Source organism: Aulonocara sp. 'chitande type north' Nkhata Bay, linkage group LG3 (assembly GCF_057382095.1).
Source record: "Aulonocara sp. 'chitande type north' Nkhata Bay isolate Kocher_YH1m ecotype deep benthic linkage group LG3, A_spYH_male_GT1.1, whole genome shotgun sequence".
NCBI lineage: Eukaryota > Metazoa > Chordata > Actinopteri > Cichliformes > Cichlidae > Aulonocara > Aulonocara sp. 'chitande type north' Nkhata Bay.
The window spans coordinates 30,661,887-30,680,185 of NC_141346.1; the positions used below are offsets into that span (position 1 = coordinate 30,661,887).

General features: G+C 41.0%; 1 protein-coding gene across 4 annotated transcripts in view; it reads right to left on the reverse strand.

Annotated features, from left to right (window-relative positions):
* Window positions 1-18,299, reverse strand: part of dysf (dysferlin, limb girdle muscular dystrophy 2B (autosomal recessive)) — a 104,442-nt gene that overhangs the window by 16,705 nt on the left and 69,438 nt on the right. For all 4 annotated transcript variants that reach the window (XM_086276048.1, XM_086276049.1, XM_086276040.1 and 1 more), the window contains 9 exons: window positions 8,734-8,862; window positions 8,329-8,484; window positions 8,057-8,148; window positions 5,496-5,666; window positions 4,722-4,864; window positions 756-895; window positions 543-631; window positions 339-434; window positions 116-257 (listed from right to left, as the gene is read on the reverse strand). In XM_086276048.1, the coding sequence (XP_086132174.1) occupies window positions 116-257; window positions 339-434; window positions 543-631; window positions 756-895; window positions 4,722-4,864; window positions 5,496-5,666; window positions 8,057-8,148; window positions 8,329-8,484; window positions 8,734-8,862 (1,158 nt within the window). The remainder of the gene's footprint in view (window positions 1-115; window positions 258-338; window positions 435-542; window positions 632-755; window positions 896-4,721; window positions 4,865-5,495; window positions 5,667-8,056; window positions 8,149-8,328; window positions 8,485-8,733; window positions 8,863-18,299) is intronic.

Genomic DNA, 18,299 nt, shown 5'->3' on the forward strand with positions numbered 1-18,299 from the left:
GATCATGACGATGGCATGAAATCACAGCCTCACCACAGTGGATTTTATGTCCCAGTGGGTCTAATTTATTCAAACCAAACACAGGGTCCTTCACTGTATTTGGGCTCGTTGTTACCTTTTTGTCGACGACGCACAGTTGCTCTGCTGGTAAGTAGTTGAAGGGAAACAGGAATCTGTAGTTGAAGTTCCCCTCTCCTCCCAGAGAGCGGTAGTGGACGTCTGTCTTCTGCTTGTTGTGTTCATGTCCGTCGAGCCAGCTGAAAGACAGAATCAGTTATTGTGACCCTCACCCAGTTTATTTAGCTTTATTTTGAAGTTAAATGATTTGTTCCTCTTACCCTTTGACATAAATGTCGCTCATCTTCTCCCCGCTGATGCTGACATCATCCAGGATGACATCACTGGTGTTCCAGATGATGCAACGCAGGAAGAACCTGAAAAAAAAAGATTCAATTACCTCAGATACTGACTGACTTGTTTTGGTTATCAGAACGGGAAATGGATTTGCCTTTCTTGACATATTTGTATGTTTGTGTTCCTACTTTTTGGCCTTTCGTGGCGTGATGTTGAACGGCGGTCCAGGTGGTCCCAGAGACTTGGGGAAGAGGTCAACCCACATCATCAGACGCCCCTGACAGAGAGCACCGACAAGCAAACAAAAGGTAAGAAAATGCTCAGGAAAAAAAAAGCGGGAAAGGATGAAACTGAGAAGAACTTAAGCACACACACAAGTGCAGTGTGTGTGTGCGTGCTACCTGCTCTATGTCAGGTTGGAGCGGGCTGTAGAGTGGTCTGCTTTCCACATGTTCGGGTACCAATCCCAGTTTCCTCAAGATGTGAAGGGACAGTCGCTCCTTAATCGGGCCAAGATGACGTTTGGACACATTTTTGTCCTCTGAAAACATGACACACACACAGAGACACACACACACACACACACATGCAGAGATTAGGGTTTAAGTACAGGGCCGGGCCACTCAAGAGTGGAGAATGGAAATCCAGAATACTGGGCAAACTGGGAAGCAAGCAGGTCACTTAGGAATAATTCATTATTCATACGCACATACACACTTAGTGAGACACTAACACACTCTAAAGCATTGGTTGTTCTCTCTGCATCACAACCAAATGAGGAAAATCTTCACGGCTTCCAAGCAAAATGAAAATATCAAGCTAACGTCAAAAGTTTATGACTGTAAACTTGGAGTCACCTCGGCTGTAAGAGGAGAGGAAGGAAAGACTGAGGAGGCAGAGGAGAGGAGGGGAGATGTGAAGATGAGAGCAGAGGAAAATGAAAGAGGAGCAAAGCAGAAGGACGAGACTAGGCAAAAGCACAGAGGAGGGATGAGACGAAGTGGAAAGCCAAAAGAGATATTTAATTTGACTTCTGAGACAACAAACCCACAGAAAAGAGAACAAGAGAAGCAATTCATATTAAAACTAAAAGGAAGAAAAATACAACCGAAAAAAAGAGGATGGAGAGCAAAAAGTAGAGAGGCACAAAGGATGGAAGAAGAGCAGAAACTCAAGACAGAAGAAAGAAAAAACAAACGAATGTGACGAAGAGGTGGAGAGAGTGAAGAAAAGCCAAACTCATGAGGGGAGGATGAGGATCGTGGCCTTTTGGCCAATTAGCAGCCCCGTTTGATGGACAGCAAGCTGACGCACAGTAACCGCGGCAACTGTGGAAAGAAAACGCTGCAGCAGCGCTCCTCACCAACCGAGAGACGACCATGATGTTGACGTTGGCTCGTCCACACAAGAACGCACACACACACACGTACCATAAATCACCCCCCCCCCCCCCCCCCCAAAAAAAAAAAAAAAAAAAAAACGACAAGCGTGACCCCCGCACCGTAGCAGCCTGCATGGAACATATGTGTGGGTCGGCTTTGTGTGCACACAGGGATGATAATGAATCTTGAATATTTATCTCATCACTCCACTCTTCAGGTGGTCCTGCGGTTTCACTCCCCCACCTCCTTTTTCTTCTCTACACCTCCATTTCTTTAGTGGCAGAGAAGGAGGGTAAAACTGAGGCATTGGGCAGGGAAGGAGGGGGTGATGAGGGTGAGAAAGCATCAAAAGAAAGTGAGTAGAAGGAGTGAAATGTTGGAAAAATTGAACGGGGGAAGCAAAGAAGTAGAAGAGCAAGGAGAAAGTACGAAAGGATAGAAGGGGAGCAAATGAAGGGGAGGAGGATGAAAGGCAAAACCGAGAAGAAAGATGATGATATTAAATGTAAGGTGCGATTCATTTGAGAAAGTTTTTTTTTTTCCAAGAAACCAAATGTTGAGATCACATTGACTCACAGTGTTAGTTCAGGTAACTGTTAAGGCAAGTTCTTCCTTAGACGCCTCAGGATGTTACTGAACACTTCCCTGTTAGCCCTGAGGGGAGACTTAATCACAGCGTGCTGTGATTGACCCTGTGGATGTCTGATAAAGCTACAAACTACTAAGGGAGACAGAGCTTTTGCCACTGTGGCCCCGAGACTGTGGAACTCTCTCCCACTGAGCTTAAGATCTGTGGACTCAGTCGTTCTTTTTTTAAAAAACAACTAAAAACACATCTTTTTAGAATTACATTTTGTTAACTTTTGTCTGTTTTTGTTTTATACTTCGTCATCCCTGTGTGAAGCACTTTGTGATCTTTTTATCTAGAAAGGTGCTATATAAATAAAATTTTACTTTACTTACTTACAAACGTGCTCCTGGTTTCACTCCTGACCTGCTGGTGCCTGTTGGGGGTGACTGTACCTCAGGTTATCTACTAATTGGAAAGATGGTGGTTCGATTCTTGGCTGCTCCAGTTTGCATGCCTTGGGAAAGATACTGAACCCTGGGTTGTATTCATTGAAGTGTGAATGTCAGATAAAAAGCACTTACGTGCAGAAAAAAAGAGCTTGTATGGATGATTAATTTTATTTTTATAAACTGTTCTGCACATGTGGAAACATGTGCTTTCAAACTAGACTAGAATAGAGCTTGAAATCAAAAGCGAAAATGAACAATATCAACCCAAGAATAATGTAAATCCCAACAAATATGGAGAGGGGATGGTGGAAAAGAACACGTAAGAAGGAAAACATCAGAGACAGAGAAAGAAATTAAGGTGCCAGAAAGTTCGAGATAATGATGAGAGTGAGTGAAAAGAAAAGAGGAGAGGACGGTGACAAGGAGGTAAAAGGAAAGAGAAAAACAAGAAACAACAAGAGGGAAAATGAGGGTGATGTAGACGGCGTGATGGATGCTGTGAAGAGCAGAATCATGGGGTCAAACTGAAAGAAGAACAGAAAAGATGAAGAAAGAAAAGCAGAGAATAGAAAGGAGGAAGAAAAGCACAAATAAAGGAAGAAAAAGAAGAGAGCGAGGGGGATATGGGTGCAGTGGGAATACAGTGCAGACTGATTTACTTGCTGTAAATGTACTTAAGGGGCACTGAGCATACGTGAATATGTGGACGGTACAAATCTGCGGTTTGTATTTTTGGTAAGCAACTTAATCAGCTGTGTGAAAAGTGTGTTTGTGTTTGGCGGAGCGACGCTCTAATCAAAACACAAACAGCATAACAGCTGCTAAGACCGAGACATGTCCACCAAAGCTGGTAGAACGCCATTTAATATCTGATCTGTGGAGTCCTTTTACTCAATTTAAAAATGTTTTACTGTTCTCAAATCAGATTTCTTACGTTTTTCATGATGGCATCCCTGATTTGTTTATTTATTTAGGCATTTAGCCATCATTTGACAGTGAAACTGAAAGTGAGACCTTCACGTCTTCTGCTCTGCCTCTGCTCCCACTCACTGCTGTAAGGTTGTAAACTACTGCTCTTCTTTGTGTTATGCAGTATTTGCCCCAGTCCTCATTGCTTAGCTTAAATACTTCATCAACCAAATTTTTATATTAGACAAAGTGAAGTCAGCTAAAAGATCTCAAAAACAACAATATGGACTATGGCGAAAAGGGGTTTGGAGGTGGTAATAGAGTCCCTGTGCAAGGTGAATATAGGATCTGCAAAAAGGCTTAAGTAGGTGTTATGTGCCAAAGCACCATCCACATGGATGGTAGGACCCAGGGTTTGCCAGCAGAACATTCCCCAGAGCATCACATTATCTCAGTGGGCTTGTGTGCATCCTGGTGCCAGGTATTCCCCAAGTGAGCAACGCGCAAACCCGGAAAACATGATTCATCAGACTAGGCCACCATCTTCCATTGTTCTGTGGTCACTGTAGGTGCTTTCGGTGGTGGACAGTAGTCAGCATGAGCACTCTCACTGGCCTGCAGCTATGTAGCCACAAACCCAGCAAACTGTGACTCTCTCTGTATTCTGACACCTTTCTATCAGAACAAGCATCGACATTTTTAGCAGTTCGAGCTACAGCAGCTCGTCTGTTGGATCAGACCACACGGGCCGGTCTTTGCTGCCATGTGCATCAGTGAGCTTTGGCCACCATGACCCTTTTGCTGGTCCACCACCGTTCCTTCCTTGGACCACTTCTAATAGAAACCGACCACTGCAGACCGGCAACATCCCATAATAGCGGGAGGTTTGGAGATGCTCTGATTCAGTGACAGTGCTCTAAACTGTATGCCTGATCAATGTACAGCTCAAGTATTTCATATCTATATACAGTAAATGTATCAATATAACGAACGGTATAGATTTATTATTGCACGTGTTTATATACTTCAGTTGAATTGTGAGGAATGGTCACTCACCGAGGTCGGCAGCGATGTATCGTTCTCCTTTGAAGCGGACTGCTTCGTCTTCATAGACTGGCTTCCGCAGATTTCTTCTCTCACAGAATCTGTATAGCAGCTGCGTGGGTGTCAGCTGGTCTCGCCACTGGTTTACTCCAGATCTAACAGGTGAGAGACAAAAAAATAATATAAATAAAGTCTTATTTATTTTGTTATATCTGTCTATAATCCATCCATCCATCCATCCATCCATCTTCATCCGCTTTGTCCGGGGCCGGGTCGCGGGGGCAGCAGCCTAAGCAAAGAGGCCCAGACCTCCCTCTCCCCAGCCACCTCCTCCAGCTTGTCCGGGGGAATACCAAGGCGTTCCCAGGCCAGCCGAGAGATATAATCTCTCCAGCGTGTCCTGGGTCTGCCCCGGGGCCTCCTCCCGGTGGGACATGCCTGGAACACCTCACCCAGGAGGCGCCCGGGGGGCATCCTTGTCAGATGCCCGAACCACCTCAGCTGGCTCCTTTCGATGTGGAGCAGCAGCTGCTCTACTCTGAGCCCCTCCCGGATGGCCGAACTTCTCACCCTATCTCTAAGGAAGGCCAGCCACCCTTCGGAGGAAGCTCATTTCCGCCGCTTGTATCCGCGATCTCGTCTGTCTATAATCATTGTCACAAAAAAAAGGTTTTGTTCTCACATCCATTTCTGTTGGGTGACATCTGGAACAGTTCAGGGTCTAATTTTATCAGTTTAATTGAAATTCAGTTTAAGCTTAATAAACAGAAAAAAATGTCTCCTCACACATGATATGACTGTGGCAGGCCACACATGGCTCCATATTTGGACAGGAAGCGGTTCTCCAGGTCAATCACCGTCTCGCCGATCTTCTCGTCTTTGGTGAGCATGTCGTGGTCGTACAGCATCACGCGAAGGTCCTTTTCCAGTGGGAGAGAACATGTGAGCTCAAACATCCTGTAGAAAAGGAAAGCAGAAAAGGATTTTCAGCTTTGGTTCAGGCATTAGGAGCTTTCCAGTGGCCTCTCACGCGTTTGTGTGACCACATCAATGACAGGAATTGTGATCACATTTTAAATGCATGTAGAAGTGATTGAAATGCAGATACAATTTTTGTGGTTTTTAAGGCCAAAATTATGTCCTAACATGCAATGTCAGATAAAACCTCCTGGAAAAGGAGCATAAATCTGCACGTCCACTTGAAGGAACTTCTTAAGTTTCACTCCTGTGATGAGTAATGTGTGCTGGTCTGCTAGGACATTTGTCAAGCCTATCCCCCTGTTGCCGTCTTCATGAGTCTATGGAAAGACATTTTAGCAGAACGCTGGTGTGCACTGACTTGTCACACTGACTGAGAGCAGTTTACAGCCAGCAGTCGGAGCTCTGATGTGCACCAAGTTTCTGCTCTACTGTGGTCTGGTGCTCTGATTGGTTTGTGTGTAGTGACCCCTACTGGCAAGAAAACACACATAAGGGCGAAGGACACAAAATAGAGTAACAAGCATACGAAAGAGTGACAGAGTGAATTCAGTATGTGTGCTTATGGAAATAATTCTGAGTCATGTATTTAGACTGGATCCTCATCATCCTCATCATCATCATGTAAGACATGAGTTTGCAGAGCTGTCCCTGTGTCTGTCTGGTTTCTCTGGGTACTCTCACAGTCCAAAGACATGCACTTAGTGGGGTTAGGTTAAATGGTTATTCTACATTTCCCATAGGTTTGAATGGTTGTGGGTCTGTGTTAGAACTGGGTCAGACTGGCGACCTGACCAGTGTGTACCCCGCCTCTCGCCCTATTGTAGGTGGGATAGGCTCCTGCCCACTGTGAAGCTGAATAAGGATAAGTGGAATAGAATAGATAGAGGATAGTTAGTTGGGTTTTTTTAATCAAGATTTTTTTGTTTTATGAACATTTTACAATGGATTGTCTTTTAATTATTTTAAGAATCCATGTTTTATTATTGTACCCTCTTTAGTTTCATTTTGTCAGCTTCTTTTAAAGTCATTATATTTTATTAGCTCTAAAAAAGATAGAGAGAAGCTTTAATAAAATTATACAAAAGTTCTCTATAACACTGCTTCATGCTAAATTTATGCAGCAATCACCAGAGCTGGATTACCAACTAAGCAAAGAGGCCACCTGCTGATGACGTCTCATACTCAGCTGGTTTTATTAGTCTCCAAAAAAGTCTATTTGCTTTATCGACCACCAATTGATTACTTTTTTTCAAATAACTTTTAATTATGCTTATGTATATGATGGTTGAAGTTGATATTAAACATGGCAAATGAGCAAAGGTTCAAATAATACATTCTGTATATGTATAAGTAATCCCTGTGAGCACAATGCTCAGGTTTCAGGCAGTTTTTGTCTGCTCTTAGGCTCTGTATGGTGTCAGAGTGGATGTAGTCATTAGAGGGAAACTGCTCTGTCTGTGAGCACAATAGCCCCACCCAAACCTTCTGTTTGTAAAGGACATCCAATCACAGGGAAGTTAGCTTAACAAGGAGGTGGCCTTAAAAGGAAGGGCAGTAAAACAGCTAGAGGTAAACAGACAGAGGAACAAGTCCTAATATAAGATTAACAAATATTTGAAGTTTGCAAAGCGACTCTAGTAGAGCTCAAGAATAAACATGAGGATGTGGAAATGAGCATAATCAGTCCCAGAGTGCTGAATATAAACAAATGCAAAATTTAAACTTCAGTTTAGTTAAAGAATAACATTTAAAAGTTAGTTTTTGTACTGCAACCTCAATTATTATTATTTTTGTCCAAACTAGGAATCAGCCGGGACATACAACCTTCATCCCTCTACACATACACAAAGATTTGTGGCACAGTTAGACACAGACTGAATCCACATCCTTTTAACTTGGGGACAGATTGGGACCTTTATACATGATACGTGACAACAGTGCAACATGTGTACACTTCATCCTACCCCTGTGTAAATTGTGTAATAAATAGTTTTTCATGGTATATTTTCCTGTTCTGTATTTTGTTTTTTAACATTTTATTGATATTAAGACATTCAATATAAAACAATTCATCAATTAACAGGAACCCATGGGTAGGTATTCAGTTCCCTGTGAACCATTGCGGTTTATGGCACTGAAAATGTCAAGTGGTATGAAATATGTGCCAGGGTGTGCTGGTTTGCATGGAATAACAGAGGATAGAGGAGTGAAGTTTAAGGAAGCCTGCCTCTAGACCAGAGACTCTGAAAGTCTGTGGATCGCCTCCGAGTCAGCAAGATCGGGGAAGTCCAGACTTTTGGTTTTAGGCACAGATAGACAGAAAGGGGGGAAAGAGGGACAGACCAAAGAGGCATTAGTGTACGTACTTTCCAAAGACTGGGTCCAGTGTACAGGGGATGTAGTTTTCATGGTCGTTGACTGACTTCTTCCCCAGCGTGATCTTCACATACGGGTCACACTGAAAACAACAAGCTTTCTGTTAACTCATGTCATCTTCTATTTACTTGGTATCACTTATACCCTCCTTGGTACAAATCTTTTCCTTGACCTTAATGAGTATCCTAACCATGAGTACCTAATTCTGGTTACATTTTCTAGCCATCCTCTTCTACATTTCTCTCCCTTTCTCCCCTTATACCTTCCCATTGGGGTCTTTGGGCTGGAGTCCATGAGCCTGGATGATGTAGACTCGGACCAAGCACTCCTCGATGCCATTGGGAGGCAGCTTTCTGAACTGCCTTGGGGGAACAGGGGCACCGGGGTCATCTGGCAGGGGGTAGATCTTAAACATGCCCTGGTTCATAAGGGAGAGGGGTGGAGGGATTGTGAATTAAAGAAGTAGATGTGAAGTGGTGTAAAGGAAGCTTTTAAATTAATAAGTACCGACAAAGATGAATGAATCGAGATAAGCTCTAGGCACAATTTAGCATGTGATATGTGATACGTAACTTCACATCAGGCTGCAACAACTTGCAATGTGGCGACTAGAAGAAAATGGCAAATAGTGAGACTCGACCGAACAACTTTTAAACTTTGCATTTACCTTGAACTCTCCCACCACTGAGGGATCTTCTCCTTCATCTTGAGTCTTTCCTCTGTACAGTTTGAATGTTTGGCAGAAATCAGAAAGTCCTTTAAAATCCTCGATCTTCTCCAGCTCCCGGTCATACACCTGAGGAGGAAGAGCAGAGCGGGATAGGAGTTTATTTAGCCCTAAAACAGGTCTATTTTAATAGCTGACTCACACATTACAAAGTAATAGATACGTTTGGGGCAAAAAAAAAAAAAAAAAGAGAAAGAGGAAAAGCAGAATAAGGAGGTAGGAGAAAAAAAAGAAAAAAAAAGACATTTAAGAGAGTGTAAAAGAGGGGCAGAGATGGATGAAAGTCCACAGCGCAACAAGATGTGGAGATGACAGAATGAAAGACATATTTTAAATTACAGAAGACTCAGAAAGGAATAAAAGGAAGAGACGCTTGGGGTATGGAAGGAGGACACATCATATGCTTACTATTTAGAGTAGTGAACATGAAAACATCAGAGCCAATGAAAATTGGTGAGCAGACAAAGAGAAAGAAGAAGAGGGGCTGTGAATGTAAACGCAGAGAATGAGAAAGAAAATGCTTTTTGGATCTGTCGCAATCAACATGTTTAAAATTTCAAATAATGAATTCAGAGTATGTAAAAGTAATCCCTGTGAGCCAAAAGCTCAGCCTTCAGATTGAGGTTTTCCAAGTCTTGGATCTGCATGATGTCATAGAGAGGGGATATCCCCAAGGCCTCAATTATACTCTGTTGCAGACAAGGACACAGGCAGCTGGAGGCACCACGGCTGAGTAATCATTCCTGTTATACTTCACTGAAGTCCACTGCCTCGGATGCATGCAGATGCATGCAACGCAAAGTGTCCACAGAGGAGACCACCTGATGTTCAAGCCTTTTATGAGGGACAGCCAATCACAATAAAGTTGGTCAAAATAGGGAGAAGCCAAACATGGATGAATTGAGGTCCAGTAAAAGATACACAAGGCTTATTTTAAGCTGTGAATCATGCAAAGCTAAAGAGCTCATCAATATATAAGAATAACAGTGGTGTTTACATCTAATTCATGTTCAGTTTTTAAGACATTATCAAGTTTATCAAGTTTTTTTTCAAATTAGATACACATGTGTGAGAATTCAATGGGTCCAAAGCATGACTAGATTAATTTGTTTTCATTAGTGATGATTTTCTACTTCACTAACTCAGTCAAATTCATTGACTTTCTTCAGCTTATCAAGTTCTGGAAAGTCACAATCTAGTATGTGAAAGAGGCAGCCAACTGAAATCTCATATTTGTCACCAGCTACAGGTTGTGACACCAGTCACTTTTGTGTTTGAAATTTCGCATCTGTAACAATTATGATGAAAAAGTAGGATAGACTGAAATGAGCTCCAGTCACACAGGCACAGAGACTGATCTGTGACCATCTGGCAACCATCTGTGAGGGAAAAACACATATTCCCCAACCAGTTGCGAGTGGCTGTTGGATGTTAATGGGATTTGCTGGTGAAATGCTTGCTAAAGTCTCCACTTACGCAGTCCAACAAACCAGCCAGTGACCCTGTGATAACAACCTGTTGCTGGGGGAACATGTGCACTCCCAAATCTCATTATTGGAAGATTGTTGTTAAACAAAAGGCTGTTGTTTCTTTCTTGCAAATGTTTTTTTCAAGTTATGCAGAAACTAAGACAGTGGTCTTGCAAGCACTTTTTCAAAATGAATTGAAAGAGGGAGGAGAAAGGTTGTGAAAGCAATGAGATGCTTTCCATTTACTTTGTTATTAAACTGGGAAGGGGAGGAAAGAGGATTGTTAGGAAATGAGGAGAAACAAGGGGGTTGTGTTGGATGAAATGAAGGGTGTACGGTTAATGCTGTGAAAGGAGAGAGGTGAAAGAGTTGGAAAAGCAGGAATGGGGGCAGGAACTGTGGAAACATACCGACGACGGGGGTGATGTAAATGAATGAAAGGTCTGGAAACAGCGATTCATTTCAGTACTTCAACACCAAACCCAAAAGGGCAAGGCAGAGCATGGAGAAAAAGGCTCTGGCAAAGCATATACAGTTAATAATGTATAGGATACACACAGGTACTAAACAGATACCTTGCTGATTAAACCACGATATGATTAAATCATATCACTTATAGAAAATGTACTTAGAAATTACGTTTTTGATATAAAGTTTAGCTAAATTAACCTTACATGAAAAAAAAGACAGAAAATAGCAAACCTTTCTCGATCAAAACGTTAAAGGTCACCTTCTCAAATTCACCAGTTAACAGTTTGCATTTTATTTTTCTTTCTTTTAAAAAAGCTCAAAATAACACTTTGAACTTGTACTGACATCTACCATGAAGCAGAGACTCAAAAAAGCCATTGGTTCTGACTAAGAAATAGCTGGCTTGTTCTCAACAGAGCAAGACAAGTTTGGAAATGCACCCAATACCAATGGAGATGGAAGGCGGTGGGAAAGGAGACGCCAAGAGACAGGCGAAGTCATAACAAGGGTGGTAACAGCGGTGTCTTTGTGACAGAAGCAAAACTAACCAGTTCTGCTGTCTGTTGCAGGGCAGAAGCAAAGATGTGAAATGAGTGGTCAGAGTGTGGAAGCAGTGGAGTAAGCCCAAGGTTTGAGAGAACATCACTGTGTGGATTGAAAAGGACAGTACAAAGAAGGTAAAATGGAAAAATTAGGAGATGAGGTAAAGGCTGATGTAAGACAGCAAGAAAGTAAAAAAAAAAAAAAAAAAAAATGCAGCGCACCCACTAGAAACCACAGTGGCAATCACAGCTCTTGTTCCTGAATGTCACCAGTCAAAGCTGTTTTATGACTTGGTTTACCAAATTGTTTAAATCATGAATGTTTTTTTTTTTAATTGCTATAAATCACTTTAGTGCTAGCTAACTTTTAGAGTGTTACAAGCTATGCACTAGCATTAGCATTATACTCTTTCTTCTAGCCTGTATTAACTTTAAGGTCATTGTACACAATGAGATAAACCATGTATCATGTGCCCTGCATAAAAATCAGATGTGACAAACATGAACTTAGTGAAATACCACATAAAAAACTTCAACTGACTCTTGCTCATGTTTGGATGCTTGATTAGGACTTGGTGTCACATTTAAATGCAATGATAACCCTTTAGGCTACGTCCACACTAGCCTGGATAGATTTGAAAACAGCGTTTTCATCTGAAAACGCTTCGCGTCCACACTAGCGTTTTCAGTCGTTTTCACAGAGTTGTGTGTCCACATTGAAATGGACGAAAACGCTTACGTTCCAGTACTGTGCATGCTTGAAATGCAAGAAGATTCGACCTGCCTCATTTCTGTCTGCCGCTTATTTCTGTCTGCCGCTTATTTACTCTTTGAAACGTCGTGGCAAAATGTCGAGGAAAGGCACAGAGTTTTTTTAAATGGACTAACAATGATGTGGAGTTGTTGCTGCGAGTAACACAAAAGTATAAAGTAGAAAAACAAAACAACTGCTGTATAATGCCCTCCGCTATCTTAGTTTAATTGGTCACATGACTGCATCATATGACTAACATGCATCATCGTTTTACAAAGTCTGCGTTTTCACTGTCCACACTGCGACGCGAAAGCACCATTTTCAAATGTATCCGTTTTCGAGAGCGTTTTGTAAACGCTGCGTTTTCCATGAGCGAAAATGCCGTCTCAGTGTGGACGAGAGGCCAAGACGGAGAGAAAACGATGCGTTTTTAAACAAAAACGCATTAGTGTGCACGTAGCCTTAGTGTCATTTGTTTGCATGTTTCAAACCAGAGCATTAACACGGTCTTGACTGTGCCATACCTCCTGCCTTTTTAAGTTTAAGTTCAAAGATGTCTGCGTTGCTGAAACTGGAGCTAATAAATCTTACTAAACGGTAGGAAACACAAAATACATGTAACTCCACACAGATTATTACAGCCTATATGGAGAAATATTAGCTTTGATATTAGCATTGCTAGCAAAGCATAGCATTATCTTTGTGCTAATCATTGCGTGTTGACAGAGCATATTGCTATCATGTCTGTCTAACACAGCCTTTGTCTTCATCATGTTTAAACCATGTATTTAGCCCGATAATGTAAAGTAAGTTTTATGTGAACTTTTTGGTGCTTTCAAACTTATTTTATTCAAACACTGTTGCAGCTGAAGCATCATAGTGGCAAAACCCAAGGCTTTGTCTGACAGCAAACCCATGCATTTAGCTGTACTTCAAACTTATCATCAAAATGAAGCTGATTTAAATGATTTTGAATGTCACATGGTAATTGGTGACAGACAGGCTGGTCTGAGTATTTCAGAAACTGCCGATACTAGGATGACCAAATGGAGAGTGGTCAGGAAAAAGAGAAAATATGCAGTGAGCGGCACTTCTAGGGGTAAAAATGCCTCACTGATACCAGAGGTCAGAGGAGAACAGCTGGACTGCTTTGAGCTGTAACACAATAACCAGGGTGTTTTCTATTTTCCAAATGAAGATTTGCAAAATAGTATCTCTTAATTCACAAGAAGATTGGCTACAGTAGCAGAAGACCATACCGAGTGTCACTTATGTCAGCCAAGAACAGGAAACGCAAGCTACAATTCACACAAGCTTCTATTGTCAAAACTGGACACTAGAAGATTGGAAGGACATTGTCTGGTCTGAGGAGTCTCGTACAATATGATGATAAAAACATATGTTTAAAAAAAAAAAAAAAAAAAAAAAAAAGGTCTTTCTTAATTTTGACTTTTTTCTATAGTGATAGCGGGGAACTGGCCACACTGAAGTTCAATTCAATTCCGTGTTATTTATATAGTACCAAATCACAACAACAGTTGGCTCAAGACGCTTCATATTGTAAGGTAAAGACCCTACAATAATACATGCAGTGAACATTTTCATTCATTCTGATGAAGAAAATCTTTGTGGTATTTACTTATTCTCTAGTGGATTGCATTATTCTTCCAGACAATTAATTTTATTCTCCCATTTATGCCAGTTTATTTATTTTTTTAGCAAAGTCTCTATTTTCACTTGTTCTCAAATATTTAGCCCTTTTCGAATGTCATTTTCTTGTCCACCTTCATATGAGTGGCACACCAGTGTGCTAAATTGGTGATGTAACCGAAAAAGTTTTTGCAGCAGCGGGAGGAGATGGAAACAGAACCAGAAAGGTGACAAAATGAGGGGAGCACAAAGCCAAGGCTGAGAAGAAAAGTAAACAAATTTTCCTCAGGTCAGAGCAAGGGCTGGAAACTGTGTCTGCTGACAGTTGCTACCCAAAGACAGTGAAAGGTCAGAGGAAATCAGAAAAAGAGGTTGAAAAAGGTTGGAAACAGCAGCTAATTTCTCTGTGACAGTAGCAGATCTGAGTTAAGGACTTGTCAAAGACATAAAGGAAACAGAGTGGGAGAAAAGTGGAGAGGGGCGGGGGGGAGTAAATCAAAAGGAGGTGTTGGCACCGAGCTGGTCGGTGAAAGGGTGAAAGTGAGGCAACGTGACGATGGAATCAGTGGCTCACTGGTCATTTCACTAGTTTCCATCCAACTGTCAACTGAATTTTGAGCAAAGTTTTGAAATGTCGCAAAAACTCAGAGGTGACTTAGATGTGTTTCCATCGGCCAGGGTGAAACCATTTAATAGGCTCCTGACTGAAAAAAATACAACCACTAGAAAAATGGAAAGAGTCTTTCAAGGGTCAATGACTATTGGGCAAGATGTAATTGTTCTCTACTGTGCCATTTAGTTTGAGCTCTACTTTAATGGTTTCATATAAAGAAAGAGGCAAAGAAATATTATTTGACATTACAGCACATATAGCATGGCTTTTATGGAAAATCTCTGGATGTTAAAACCTATTTTTAAACGTTTTTTTCATTAGATTCATGACTAACTGTGTTGCTATGTGATTTAATAATATTAATAAATACACTTAAAGCCTATCAATTACTAATATTTTACTTTTAAGCCCTTGATTTTGACTTTGTACAACATGTATGTCAGGGTACATGCAGACAACCTGTTGTTATTGCTGTGATGATGTGAAAGGGCTTTCAAGGCAGAGGTTAGAGCTCTAATTAAAGAGTAATAAAAAAGGCAACATTCTGACATGATTAGTCATTTGTTTGGGAATCAGACAAGAGACTGACGTGTGCTTTGAATCCCGGTGGAAGGAAAGGTCGCCGTTTGGGCCAAGAGAAACGGGATAAGGGTTGAACAGAGCGTGGGCGATCAAGGGTTGCTCCTGGGATGGCGGCAGACTCTTAAAGGACCAGACTATAGACAAACATTGACGACGGCTCATTTCGGAGTCGCCAACATCAGAGCACAGCCATTTCCCTGAATCTCTCCCACTGTGGTGTTCCCAAAGCAAATTCAACATGGATGAGTCATGGATGAAGAAGTTAGGGAAACGGACAGAATGTCACGATGCCGAGACTTGTGATGATGGAGCATGAGAAGAGAGGGGGAGGAGGGGAATGACAGACTGACAGAGTGAACTGGCATTAGGGCAGATAAATGATTTAAATGGTGAGGTTTAGAGCAATGAACGGGTTTTAAGAAAAAGGAACAAAGGCTAAAGGCGTCTCCATCTTTTTCATGTTTTCTTATTACTTTCTCAGTTTTTTATTCTTTCTGCTACTGTTACCTTTACCCTATTATACTCTCAGAAATAAGGGTATGGTAAAATTCAATTTCTGTCCATACAAGTCCAAGGTGCATGAATTACACATCAATTAATTGTTGGGACTCCAAGCATAGCTGGACTGGCCATCGGGCATACCGGGCAATTGCCCGGTGGGCCGCTGGCGATTTTTTGTTTTTATGGGCCAATGGATTTTTTATTTATTTATTTTTTTTATTTTTTTAGGAAGGGTATATATAATGAAAGGTGTTGGATTGGCCAATTGGTCATGATCGACTCTGGGCTGGACCAATTACAGCCGAGGAGGCCGGATGCACCCTCCCCCTTGTTTAGCAATCACGTGATTTTCGCGCATTGCATGCTGGGAACTCGTGGCAAAACAATCCAAGTACCGCATCAAACGCAAGCATTTGCAGCACCGCAAAACGTTCATTCTCCGGTTCCAATACCTTCTTGTTTTTTTCTTTGCCGCACAAAAAAGGAATGTACAAAACAAAAGGAGAACCATGCCAGTCCGTACAAAGACAGACTCGACGAAAAGTCAAAGAAAAATACGAGGAAAAAAATCAAAGGAGTGAAAGGGTCAGACCCTTACGAGCACACAGAGGGACAAAAGACGTTAGCGTGCTGCCCAACTTTCACCACGCTCAGATTTATAATCATACGGTTCTTGGAGTGAGTGCCCACACTCATGAAGTTTAGTAACTTCAGGTCACTGCAACAAGCCCAGGTACAGTTTACCGACGGATGGGTACAGGACCTTGAAATGCACCGTGTAGAACGAAAGACCATCGTACGAACAAAGGTAAGTTTACCAGTCTCACAAATCGTCGTCATAAATACACATTCGTTAACCGTTTATTAATATAACCTTTGAGCTCAACGGTAATTAATTAGCAGTGGAAATAATTTCTGGTAGCATTACAGAAATGTAGCAGTGACAATAATATTGTATGCTGTAATCGTACTGGACAATTAGTGATACAAAACAACTGTTTTATCCTGTGAATAAAAGTATATGTTTTCGTCAATGTACCATGGTAATAACAGAAGCGAAACGCAATATTGTGTCAGGACAATTCACTATTTATGCACAATAAACACAATAAATAAAGGAGCATAGCGCGACAATTTCTGTTTAGCGCCAGACTTGCTTGTAACCTATATCACCAATTATGTTAAGAAAAATGACGCATTAACTACAACAGCAGACTGACCTTTGTGGGAATGCTTGGAGCAGACTAACATGTGTGCTGGAGTGTTCTGAGACATTATATTTGGTATATCCAGACCATCCGTCGGCTCTTACTTCGGAAACATGGCTTAAAAAATTTCTCTTCAACGACGTAATCCGATAAAAAAAAAAACAAAAAAAAAAACGATCTCTTTACCCGTCGGCTTCCCGTGGCTGTCATGCGACCGGCTATTGCAGTTAATAATACAACAGCTTCTTGACATTTTTTGGGTTTCTTTTTATCGCTGTGTAACTGAGTTCAATTGAAAGCCTGCGTGCGCTAGTACCGCTTGCCACAACTTCCCAGAATCCTTTGCGGTTTTACCCCTGAATGATGTCACATTTTCAATCTTTATCCTGGTGGGCCGGTCTCTAGTCAAAATGCCCGGGCCGATTTTTTGTCCCAGTCCAGCCTTGACTCCAAGCTAACTAACTATGAGCACATTTCCGAAAGCCAGTGTCCCCAGATAGAAATGGTGTAGTCTTTCACTTTTACATCTCAAGATGCAATATTTTATTGCTGTTTATTTTGGGTAAATTAAAAGCATATACGCATACACTGAAAAAAGGACACGGGCCATCTCTTGGATTTATGTAAGCATCTTAGGTGTATTTAACGGAATTGGAATTTAACGGAATGTTTTATTGTTTCTAAAAATATCTAATAAGGCAATCTAATACATTTGTTGCTTTGTAAGATGAAAGGTCCACTTTGTACATTTACATTAAGTTTCGCAGTTTATGTCTGCAAGACACAAACTGCAAAGTAAATACCAAGGGTCTAAAGTATAATGGTGGTTCATTAAGGGGTACTTTCCCAGTCCCAAAAAAACTGTTCCCCTAGAAATAAAACAAAAGAAAAAAAGTGTCTGTTTATTTAGTGACAGTGTACATGCACATTGATGGAGATGTTAAATAAGCATTTTGGAAGATAGTGTCAGATTACCACTGAATAAAACTGTCTCCCCCCCCCACAATGCACGTCAGGGTTATTTTTATGACAAAAGCGTCAACAGAAGAAATACAAAACCCCAAAACAATGTACAACCCTTTTCCAATTATTATGTGACTTACAATACTAATGAAAAAGAATAAAAATACAATAAATACTATGTAAATTAAATAGGTAAACTCTTGTAATTGAACATGATCTTTATTTTTGGTCTGAAACTACACAAATCATAAAAATAATAGCTGCAAACCTTTCAGCTCAAAGCTGACAATTACCTTTTAGCGTCTATTAATCTTTTATTTATGAAGGCCAGGAAACCACACCATATACAATAAGTAAACTTTGTGGAATGTGAGTTAACATATGCCTTAACAGGGAAAAATGGGGAATGTGTGCATAAATTTCATATTATTATAGAAATACAAAGATATCACAAGAACTTACATATTTCCTCAAATAGTAATAGTATGTAGTGCAGTTTTACAAGATGCACATGTCGCATAAAATTATTTACTCATGAAAGCAGCCCCAAAGAGCGCAAAGACAATTAAACAATGAAACAATTACATTTTTTAATTTGTCATGTTCCTTGGGTTCTTTTTTCCTTTGACTGTTTTTGGCTATTTTGTATTCGACTTTTGATTATCTCCTGTTATTTACTTATTTATTGTTTTACGTTTTAACTTTGAAGGATAGTTTTCTTTGATAGTTTGCATTAAAGGCTTGCCTATTGCT